This window comes from Aulonocara stuartgranti (genome assembly GCF_965226115.1).
Source record: "Aulonocara stuartgranti genome assembly, chromosome: 3".
NCBI classification, from domain to species: Eukaryota; Metazoa; Chordata; class Actinopteri; order Cichliformes; family Cichlidae; genus Aulonocara; species Aulonocara stuartgranti.
This window is the reverse complement of record NC_138941.1, coordinates 39561107-39573392: the sequence shown is the minus strand read 5'-3', so window position 1 is coordinate 39573392 and position 12286 is coordinate 39561107. Positions and strand designations below refer to the sequence as shown.

The window sequence follows — 12286 nt, the reverse complement described above, 5'->3', positions numbered from 1 at the left end:
CAGAGATTTTGGTCCAGATTTTGGTGTTTAAATGATGCTCAGTTGGTACTAGGGGACCGATCTGGACCACTGATTCAAGGCTGATTCAATGTTGCAGCAGAAATTGAGACTCAGTTTCCTGTTCTTAGTAGAGAGGAGTTGCATTAGATTTGTCCTTCTCTGTACCTTCGTTGTATCAAGTGGTCATTTGAGTTAGGTTGCCTTCCTATCAGCTCAAAGCAGTCTGGCCATTCTCCTCTGAACTCTGACATCAACAAGATATTTTCAACCAGAGAACTATCCGATTGTTCAGTCTGACGTCACTAGCCGTGTCTGGGCCTAAACTCCGCTGCAGGTCCATATATCAAACGATCACTATGGCATTACTGAGAGTTGAAAAACTGTCTAAAGTCTTTCATCTTTAATAAAATGATCAGCGTTCTGCTCTACCAGGTGTAACATTTGAGTTTAACATCCAGGCATCCATGAAAACGGAATTTATAACATTTAACGGAGTTAGAAGTTAGCAGGGAGTTAGCTCACTAGCTTCTATCTAAATACAATATAGCATGTCCTGACTGCGGGGTTTTGGAAACAAATTAAAACGTACAGCTCTGTTATCACTTCCAGCATAAATGAAGACAGAAAACTAAACAGCAGTGACGTTTGTAGGGTTACTGAAGTTGGGCTAGCTGGTATATAATGATGTGCTACGTGACCGCTAGCGACACAGCTATGTTAGCATAATATAAACAAGCTAACTTTTTTTCCACTCAATAAAAGTTAACGTGAGTGTTCTCGGTGGTCAGGAACAAATGTAATCGCATGGCAGGATGCTGTAAAAGGACCAAACTTCAGCCAGGACAACAACTGAGATAATCCATCCATAATACGAGGTTAGCCATTCATATACTGCTGCATGGGCTGGGCTGTAGTTACATCCTAAGGTTTTAAAAACTGAGCTTAAATAAATGATTAGTGGTAATAAAAGCCGAGGAAGGTCAACAGTGATCACTGACTGTTTTAGGAGCTTTTTGAGATTAAATAGAAGAAAATACATAACATTAAACATGTTAACAACACAAAAGCCATATTAAACGCAGACTACTTTAGGCCTGGAAGTAGGATTCGTCGCGTCATCACTGAACAACCGGATAGAAAGCACCTACCTGGGGGTTTTCCCTGTATTATTGCAGGATCTTTAGCTTACCTTAAAAAGCCTTGTACGAGTTATAAAAACCTAAACCAACTTCACAGTTGGCATAAAGAGGGAACCATCCATAGAGAGCAAAACTGTGGATTGCATTGCACTGTGCCAGTCCCAAAACATCCTTTATAATGGTGTTGAGTTTGTCTGTAGAAAGTCCAGGAACTGCAGTTTTTGGCACTTTGGTGTCGCCGTTGCACGCTTCGTTTATAATGTGGAAGCTTCTCCCTTGGCTCGGAGGCACCCACCACAACTCCCCTCTTAATGATTTGGAAGAGCAGTGCCCTCTTACTGTTTTTGTGTCGAAAAGACATATCGCTCTCTTTCTCCAACAGCCCCGCATCCAGAATGCACTTTTAACCCAAATCACAGTGATTTATTGAAGGTAAAACCTGTCGACACTTTCAATAACACAAGAATCTGCTTTTCTTTTTCTGCATCGAGTTAGGAACGAGCACAAGGCTTCAAGTCAGATGTATCCGTCACAGAAAAGACTTTTCATGCCGAATTGCTTAAACTGAACTCGTGTCTCTTTCTCCCCCCACCGTCACCATCCGGCAGTGCTGAACGGGCCTCCCATGTCTGTAAAGAAGGAGCGGGAAGCAGAGCTGTTAGTCAACCGGCGGGAGCAGCGCAGCGGAGAGGTCATCTGTATCGACGACTAAACCACACAGACACGCATACACGCTCACACTCACACACTGAAATCCGTCTGCTGCAAAGACACCTTTGATTTCTCTCCTAGAAAGTTCTGGCGGTGAAACCAGCGTCGCTGAGCTCCACATCACAAAGTAATTGACTGACTGAGGGTGAACTTGTTGACCCGCTAGTGATTGTAGTTCCTTTCTTTGACACATACGCACGCATACACGCAGAAGTCCTCGAAAATGTTACTCTGCTGGCTGGTACTCCCTAAAAAGCTCAAGTCACACACAGACACACACATGCAGAGGACATTAGCACTCACGCACATGTGCACTTACTGTCCACGGACACACACCGACAGTACACGCAGTCCAACTTGTCTCAAAAAACTTCCTGTGACCTTTTCTTGTCTGCCTCAAACCATTATACTCCTCATAAACGGCCTCCTCGCAGCGGCCTCCTCCTCCTCCTCCTTTAGGGATGCTTCTAACCTCACACAAATGCAAGCATAAACACACACACGCACGCACGCAAACACAACGCTAAACCCACCTCAACCCTAGAAACCTTTTTAGATTTCTCAAGTAGACCATGTAACCTTCTTCTTCCTCCTCCTCCTCCCCTTCTGCTCCTATAACCCACGACAGGAAGCTGCATGTGAAACTAAACTCATTTCTGCCATTGCACTCCATCTGCCCCCCACCCCCCACCCCCCTCCTGAAGCATGCTCTAATCACAATAATGCTGTCTCGTGAGAAAGGAAGAAAAATATATATATACGTCAAGCTGTGCCTACAGTCGTTTTAATACTGTTTCTAACTCTCAGAGAAAGGCTGAATCTCCGATGTCTCAGTCCAAGCAGCTCCAAGCACAGCTCCGGCTTCTTCTTCTTCTTTCATTTTTTGTTTTGTTTTTTTTAACCTTCACTTTGTTTTGATGGTACATGTTCCGATAAAACACACGCAGAAAGGTATGATGCATATATTCAGGACTCGTCTGACCACAAAGTATTTCCCGCTTCCCCTCGTTCCTAGTTTATGTACAGAGCTTTGAGGTATTTGGGGGGTTTGTTCCAGAAAAAGGTTTTTCAGAAACCTCCTATGAATGTTTATAACCTTTCATAAGCAAGTCAGTGTTATTAAATCCTATCGACCACCCTCAGCACTCCTCCCTCCTTTCCTTCCCTCCCCGTGCCCCTTCAATCAACCCTTTTTTTCTGTATTTTTTTCATTTCCAAGTTTCTTTTTTCGTTCTACAAAATCCTGTGATATACAGTAATTTACATATTTAAACAGCTCATTCGTGTTCTCTTGTGTTTTCACTCTCGCGATTATGAGTATTGTCGTTGTCGATGTTGCTGTTGTTCTCGCCGTTGCTATTTGAGAAAGAGCTTCTACCAAAAGACATTTTTTGTAACAAGAAACTATGAAAAACAACACAGTATGTGCGACACACGGTGCACCTCTTCGCCATGTTCGTCCGATGATTACGAAAGACTGTAAACGAAGAAGTTGAGCTAACTTCAGAAGTAGATATATTACATGAAAACTTTTTTTTTCCTCCCCCCTCGCTTCCATTTTAGATTTGGGGCTTGCAAATGACGTACGTGTATAGAAAACGGGACATGTGTAACCCTAAATGCTTCTATGAGCAAAATGAAAATGCATACTATCTAACTCTAGGAAAAATACAGTCATGCTGAAAAATTCCACTTAATATACCGCATCATTTAATAAAAAGCCTTAATAAAGAAATGTAAAGTCATTAAAATGAATTAAGAACCTGATGTCAACCTGTTAATCCTACAACATCCCCTCTTTTACGTTAAAAAGCCTAAAAAACAAACAAACAAAAAAATCATGGTAGACAGGAGTTCATTTATCCCATACATTTAACTCTTCCCAGGAAGTAGTCAGAGTCCATTTTACAAATGTTTTACAACCCCTGAACTAAAATGTTACATCAAATCAATCACTTAGTTCATTTTTTCTGGTTTTACTTTGTCCTCTTTCCAAAACGTTGTGTTGATTTCTGGGTATTTTGTGTCACTGTGTATGTAGTTGGTGCCGATTAAATGATGAATGGCAGTGAAAACATTTCAATGATGACGCATCTCCTCGTTTTTTCTTTCTTTCTTTCTTTCCTTTTTTGTTTTGTTTGTAATAAAACTGAATGAAATGATTAAAAAAATTCTCTCTGTGGACTTCATTGAGTAAAAAGCGCTTTGAGGCAACTGTTGTTGTGATTTGGCTCGATATGAATAAAACTGAATTGAATTGAAAGGATGATTAAACACAACACGTGCATTTAGAGTTCTGTGAAAAACGAAGGAACTAAGCCAGTACATAGCAGCCAGGTGTTGATAATTAAATGCAGTTGAATAGTTGTGATGTAAAAGCTGAAGTTTTCACAGTTTACTGGTCTGAAACATTCAGCTGTGTCAAAAAAAATCAATAAATAAATGCCACGGTCTTACAGGAGTGACCATCCCAGTAAGTTCACCTTAATCTCAGACAGTGCAGTGCTCAAAGAAACTGTAAAAACAACCCAGGAGCTCCATCTCAGACTCTACAGGCCTCAGTTAGCATGCGAAATGTTAAGATTCAAGACAACACAATTAGGAAAAGACTGAACAGTTATGGCTTGTTTGAAGGACTTTCAGGAGCCTCTTCAAAAAAGAAGCTTATGTTTGTGAAGTACGACAGAGTATTAGCTCCATGTTAACTAAAACAAATGAGAAAAAAGCCAAAATGTGGAGATTACAGTTGTCGTTTCAAGCCAAACAACTACCACGGCTCCTATACCCTCTACAACAGCGGTCCCCAACCTTTTTCGCACCACAGACCGGTTTATGTCCGACAATATTTTCACGAACCGGCCTTTAAGGTGTTGCGGATAAATACAACAAAATAAAACCTGTACCGGTACTAAAAAAAAAAAAAGATACGGGAAAAGACTCAGGGAAACCGAGTTAAAGATAAAAATGATTAAAAAATAATGCTAAAACACGATAAAAAACATGAATTTCACACCCGAGCCTCAACTCTCGCGGCCCGGCGCCAAACGACTCACGGACCAGTACCAGTGTGTGGCTTAGGGGTTGGGGCCCGCTCTACAAAATGCTTTGTTTAGATAAATTTGTGAAACAAATGATCGTCTGTCGTATCGTGTCTTGTGATTCATCATCCTCTTTATTGCACAAGGGTGTAACCATCAGCATCCTTGCATCTGTACACTGCCGGATATTTCAGTTTGTACAAATCCGGCCAACTCTTTCAAGTTGGGGGGGGGGGGGGGGAGGTCGTTCTGACCAGATGCAGCTTTCTGCACCATGTTTTCAACCTGTTTTCAAACTATGACCTCAATATCTCTTTCTTGAAATTTTCATTTTATTCTGAAAACAATCTTTTTTGGGGGGGGGGCTAAATGTGGCCCTAATACTCTTTTCGTAATGAAGTTACATCTGAACTTCTGGGACATTGTGAACAATGAGCAGACAAGAACAAAGTACAGATGTTTGGCTTAATGCACAGTGCTTGGAGAAAATCAAACACAACATAGCAGCACAAAGCAACTGTCAGCACGGTGGTAGAGAGGTGACAGTCTGGCCTTTCTCTGCAGACACAGTCCCTGGGCACCTTGCAATCACCAAGTCAATCATGAACTCCTCCGGAGACCAAAGTATATGTGAGGACATGTAAGCCTATCTGACTGACAGCTAAAACTTGGCAGAAACTGGTTGTGCAACAGCACATCAACAAATCTACAACAGAATGTGAAGGTGTTGCAATTGTCCTGTCCCATCTTGTGTTTCAGATCAGTGAATTTTGATCCTCTTAATACAATTCAGCCTCTCCAGTGGTCCTCTGCTCTCATGGGCGAACTCAGACTATTGTTGTCTCATAATTGTACTCTTTGTTCTGCCCTGTGGCATCAGTGAGCTTTGAGTACTATTATGTGGACCATCTCACAGAAATTATTTCAGGGCAGGGATAGCTCAGTAGGTAGAGTGGTGGCCCCATGATCAGAAGGTCGGGGGTTCGACTCCACTGAACGGCTACCCTGAGGTACCCCTGAGCAAGGTACCGTCCCTACACACTCCTCCCCGGGCACTGCACTGGTGGCTGCCCACTGGGTGAATGGGTTAAATGCAGAGGAACTATTTCCCTATGGGGACTAACACGCACACTTTACTTTAAAAAGCAGAAAAAAGACTTTTGCTGTCTGCAGTCTAAGATGATGAAGTTGGCTTCTTTCTGCTAGACTACAAACTCCATGCCACTCCAACAGGGACCTAGCTTGATAGTGCAGTAAGCCATTTATCTACCGTATTCAGCCTCACGGAGCTGTAAACCTTCAGTCTTTTCACACAGCAAGCAAAACTATTTTAGTCAAAATAATTGGCTTTATTACATTGGTACATTTTAGAGAAAGAGAGATACTAAAATATGAAATAGCATCACAATATTTTCGTTGATGCAGTATTTTGAATGGAATCAGTGAAAACAAATCACTGAGTCTTATTTTTTCATCGAGTAGAAAAAATAAAAGAGGAGTCAGTATCTAAATGTGCAAACATTAGCTATATTAAGTTTCATGTGGAAGGCAGTGAAGTGAGCAAGTTGCATTTTAAAGCTCTTAAATGTTATTTCTTCTCAGTTTTTAAATACCACAGTCACGATCACTTAATTTGTGTGAACACCACCTAACACCCAATTGTCTTAGTCGCTCTGCTCTGATGGTGGATGCTGCAAGAGTCTGGAAGCTCTGAGGACGCCGCGCTGATTCAGTGTCTCCCCTTCGCAGGCCCCTCTGCCTCCCACACGCACACATGCACAGCAACCTTGAGGAGCAGATGACTGGTGATTCACAATGACTAAAAGGTGAAGAGTCACCCTGCTCTGCTATTCAGAACAGACTGCTGCCGCTCACAGACGAGCGTTCACTGTTATAGGAGCTTTGTACTCCCTAATAGGAGAGTCTGGAGATGATTTCAGCTCCCTTGAGGTACACACTGGGAAGCCCTCTGCAGATAGCTCTACATCTCAGGTGAATACTCTTCTGTACTGTTCGTGTATTTTTACATTTATATCTTGGGCTTGTAGATGTTTTTGTTTTTAACGCTCATCAGTGTGGTCAATCGAGTCAGAACCCATCTTTTTACATTTGATGTCGATGTACTGATGTCTAACGTATTTAGTTTTCTTCTGTACATTACTTTGTAATCAGTATCTTGAAAGCCCAAAATGTATTAATATATTTATTAATTGCCCAAATAATTTAATATCTGCTTTCCTGCTATTAACAATTGGTTATTTGTTTCCATTAATATAAATATGACATATGCAACAAAAGTGAAAGTATGCCACAATACAATATCACATCTACACAATAATAATAAACAATAAAATGAGACATACTGGTGAAATACAAACTTCTAATAAAAATTAATCCTGAGCTGAACTACTCACAGGTAACGCCAGCAACAAGCTCACTTACTTTATATGACAAGGTGTCCATAACCAAAAAGACTGACATATTTTACTATTTATTGGTGAGGTGCAACAAACTGTAAAAACTGCTGGTCCCATCAAGCAGACAAGGAGTAACATAAGAATTTTTGAAAAATTGTTTCAGAGCCAAGCCAGAAGGTCAAACTTTACTGGTCAATTTACAGTTATGAGCTTTGAGTAAGTGACCAAAGAGGCAAAGTCATGGATACGCAACCATCCTATATTTTTTTTCAGGCATCTGGGGTAGATCCACAATATATATAATTTTGGGTGTCTTTGGACCCCCCCAGGAGGAACTACAAAAACACTGCTGAGGAAAAGGATGACTGGAATTCTGTGCCTAGCTTGTTGCCACTGTGACTCAACTTCAGATAAACAAAAGAAGATGGCTGGATGGACAGAAGTATGGATGGGCTCTTGCTCTAGGACGTTTGCGAGTGCAGCCAGTACCTTGTCATGGCACCACTTGTATCTGCCTTGGTTAAGAGCAGACATGTACACTAATAAGATATTGTAACAGCCACTATGGTGTGGTGTCCCTTTAAGACACCCAAGTCGAGGGTTGATGGTGTCATCAGTTTGTGCCACTGCTCTGCTCTCTCTCTCTGTGATGGTGTGAACATGTGCTTACACGCTAGTGCATGAGGAGGGACGGATTTTATGTTTTACCTCTCCAGACACCTTTGTTTGCAACGTTATGGGTTGTACGAACACTGTGCGCTATGTTTGTTAAGCTGCAGCCGTTCAACCGGGCTTATATGGTTGATGAAGAGAAGGTATATTAAAGAACACACTGTGGAATTCCCAACGCCAGCGTGAGTGTGTATTCTTTTGGCTACCCTGCTAAGTGTTTTGCCGCCTCCTCTCAACCACTAAACGCAACCCGACGTTACAATATGTGCCAGGGTTCCTGTAGAACTTGCACATTAGGTCATCTCTCGTGCCCCTGCTGTGCAGATTTGGATGGCTCCAACCTCCATAAGTCAACCCAAGTGTCAAAGAGCCCAAATGCAGACTCAGAAAAGGGCAATGGGATCAACCTGGACTTTATTTACTAAACTCAAGTGAAAACAGTACACACAGGAATTGTGGGTGGCACGTGGAACTCGAACGAGGGTCAGGAATCGTGTGTGGCATGGAACTTGAACAAGGGTCTTTTGCTAGCAAGTGGAGGGTGACTAGGAAAAAGCAATACTGGGCAGGTGAGTGTCCAGACAGATGAGAGGGAGTGGTTAGCATTTCCAGAGATGACCAGCGTCCAGGTGAGTGAAAAGAAGTGCGAATGAGGAGTATGGTGAATCCGAGAAGCTACTAGAAACACAAGGAGAACAGGATAAGTTAGCATGAACAAGAGAAATCACAAGATGCAAAGGAGGCCTAATACTAACGTAGATCATGAGACGAACTGGTGAAGAAAAGTTGAATGCGCTGGTCTTAAATACTGATGGCTGATTATCCTGGATCACAGACAGATGAGCATGACAGGCGTGTGGATGAGGGCTCCGCCCAGAGGTGGGACTCAGTGGAAACGTGGAAAAACACAGCCACTCTCCTGGACCATGACACCAAGTCACCTTCCTCTTGGGGTTGATTGACCCACGTTGCCCCTGAGCCCTGGGAGGTAAGCTTGACTGCTCTTAACTTCCTCTGGTACTCCTCCATATTTCTCATTTCTGCCTGGATCATGGTTTTCCTCTTTGTTAAGTTAAACTTTTCCAGATTTTTGGAAGCATATGATGCCCAGACTTTGTCATCCTGCACAGGGTGCTCGAATAAAGTTGGATTTTAAAGATTCCTTTCTCTTGGACCAGTGATTTAGAGTCCTTCCACTCTTGTCCTGATGTGGTTTTTAACCTACTTCTCTGACCTTGTTGTCTCTTGAATCTCTGAAGATGAAGGCAAACCTGCATTTGCCACTTTGAACTCTGCAATGAGAGATGACAGAGTAGTTGTAGTTGCCCAGATGTAGAGCCCGACTGGAGTAAAACTTGGAGCCAGCTTCTTAGGTGCTCAATGATCTTTCGTTCCACTCCTTCCACTGCTGTAAGCTGGACTTTATACACTATCAGAAACCACATCAACCTTGGAAGCAAGCGTTGTTGATACAGCCATGTCTGAAACTTCCCCAGGAGCCCAGATTTATCAGTAGTCTTCAACCACCCCTATGCTTTCTCTTCAGTATTGTGGATGCTGCTGCTGTCCCTTAGTCATCGTAGTCTGTGTTGCCACCTCATCAAGCTTGGTTAGGACCAATTTTGCCTGCACATGGGAAGATGTTGTGATTATAAGGTCACCCACGAAGTCCTTTATCACTGTTATCAGATGCTTCAGTTCTTCGCCGAGTCTCTGGTTACATTTTTCATGAGGTTCATAACAGGATGATAGGCTGGGGGAGACTGCACAACCAGTGACAATCGTTTTCTCGTGGTGCTGCCACTGGGTGATGCAGTTTGTGGTCTTGAAGCGGAGCTTGATCCCTCGCAGGTAGCTACAGATCATTCCCTTGATGCGGTCTGGGACGTGGTAATACTTTATGGCTATTCTGACAAGATTGTGAGGAATGTCTACAAAGTCCAGCCAGACTACTGTCAGATTGCTTTTCTTTGACCTGGCTTCATGTGTCATCTGGCCTAGGACTCCTCTGTGTTCCAGGCATCCCGTGAAGCATGGAATGCCTCTCTTTTGGATCAAGGTGTTCACATATCCATTTTCCATCATGTATGGAGTCATTCTCCTCTCCAATATTCAAGGCTGAGCAGGATAATGGTTCTAAATTGGCTTATGCTTTGTTAGCTGTTTTATGCTTCCCATTAACCTATTTTTGAGTCTCTTTCTTAAAAGAAATTGAGCTTTTCAAAAACAGTAAGGAAGGTTTATTTCAAAGTGTAACAATGTTTAGGCAATGCATACATCATCATTTTACAGAGAACGTCTTCACAACATTACAGAATTTTCCGAAATGGCGATAAACTTTGACATTTAGAGAAAAAGGAATTGGGGCAGGGAAGTGTTCATGTGTGTGTTGTGTGTGTGTTTGTGGTGGCGGGGGTGGGATGAGGCATGTTTTTCCTCAAAAGACTTTAAGCTATGTGGTTCAGGTTCAGATTCAGGAAGTGAAAATTTAGAGGGTTGTTGGTGTGTGTGTGTAGTCTGATTGGTGCTGACAGGGAAGTATGAGGTGCACAGGGATGTGGAGGGGGGGATGACTGAGACATAAAGAGGAAAGAGGAAAATGATGAGGAAATCAAACAGGATATATCGTCTGCACTGCAGAATCGGACGTTTTTTTTTCCATTTGAAAACATAAATGTTTGGTTCCAATTAAAAACGCTGCGATCGCTGCAGTAAAGTGCTGAGGAGAAACCAATGTGGTCCATCCACAAAAACTACTTATAAACAAGAGTGGGAGTGCAGAAACCCACGGCTAGAAATACACACTGTTTGCATTGTAGCAAGGAATATTACGGAAACCAGCAGCGTATGAGAGAATGGAAGGAGTTATATTTCCAGAAGGATATAAAAGTAAAACAAACCCAATACTAAAAGCTTTTAGATATTAAACTGAACTCTTAAATGTAACTTTCAGTTTGACACCATTCACCTCTCTTTTGCAGTCAGACACCAAATAACCAGAACTCTCTTTTTTTTTCTTTTTTTCCGAGGTTAACCTGGAACGACTCCCTTGAAAATTGATGTTGGATCTTTTCCATGTTTCTGCAGAGTTCTGCTTTTGGTGTCACACAACTGATTTAATATCTGGCTTTTATAAATTCACTGTAATAAAAATGAAGCCACAAAAGGGTAAAAGGACAGACTACAGCAATGACTCTCAGTCGTTTTTGTCAGACCCATGCATACCCACAGTGCCCAGATGAGCTCTGGTAACCCTTTCACTGGTTGCCTTTGTTATAAATAATTTTATACAATAAAGGGTCCGTTTTTAGGGCCAGTTTGTTAAATTCTGACCCTGATACTACAATATTAACGCATACTGTGGGTGATGAAGTCATTTATCCATATTGCATAAATGGATAGATGACATTCATTTCCTTTTCTTAATTTATACTTAATTTTAGCTGTTTAACACTCACAATATAGCCCATTGGTATTTACCCTCTACTGTTAATCCATAACTTTCAGTTCACTATTTCTTACTTTTAGGTATCTGTTTTAACCATTTACTAACTGGTTAAAATACAAAAATGATAAATGTGAAGTAACATATGTGGTTGCTTTTGCTGTCGTGGGTCCTTTAGCTTAGCCCTTAGCAGCAGCCTCATCGCTGCTCTTTCATGTTTTAACTTTGTCCCGATGCTTCTTTCCTTTTGATATAAACTTTCATTGGCTCTTCATTTCAGTACCAGCTAACTTTTTGAACCTATTAGCATTTAACTTATGTAGTAGATTAGTTAGGGCTTGCATGGTGGTGCAAAGGTTAGCACTGTTACCTTACAACAAGAAGCGTCTGGGTTTGAATCTGCCAGGAGGCTGACGTGTCTGATATCCCTGTGTTGGTGTTCTCACTGCATTATCATAATGATGTCAGTCCAGTATCAAAATTGCAACTGACGAAGCACGTTGTTGTGATCGCATAACTTTAAAATATGGAGAAAAAAGTAAAACCATACCTTTGTTAAAATAAACCTCTCTTCTAAAACAAATGGTCAGCATTTCAAGTGTTTTCTTTGTTCATTTATAAAATATAACAAACATATTATCGGGTTAGTTTTGCTGCTAGCCAAATTTAGTTTATTTATCTTGGTTTGCTAACTTAGCTAACTTTTTGGCTAATGCTAACTGAATGCTAACTAACTCAGACAACGTCACTGGTCGGGTGCAATGCTGATCCTGGGCCAGCGTTATTATGATGATGTAGGAACAACACTGACACGAGGATATCAGACTGTGCATGGGGCTTTTCTGTGTAGAGAGAGGTGTCGAA

At 41.7% G+C, this 12286-nt stretch overlaps 1 protein-coding gene and 1 long non-coding RNA gene across 3 annotated transcripts in view; both read left to right on the top strand.

Moving 5' to 3' along the window:
- chd3 (chromodomain helicase DNA binding protein 3) overlaps positions 1–3933 on the top strand; it is a 56469-nt gene extending 52536 nt beyond the window's left edge. For both annotated transcript variants that reach the window (XM_082525883.1, XM_082525882.1), the window contains exon 41: positions 1748–3933. In XM_082525883.1, coding sequence (XP_082382009.1) covers positions 1748–1851 — 104 coding nt within the window. In that variant the 3' untranslated portion in view covers positions 1852–3933. The remainder of the gene's footprint in view (positions 1–1747) is intronic.
- Positions 3934–8446: 4513 nt separating this feature from the next.
- LOC309701733 lies at positions 8447–10672 on the top strand. The gene is made up of 2 exons (XR_014275232.1): positions 8447–8546; positions 8813–10672. It is a non-coding gene; the product is annotated as an uncharacterized lncRNA (long non-coding RNA).
- Positions 10673–12286: the final 1614 nt, after the last annotated feature.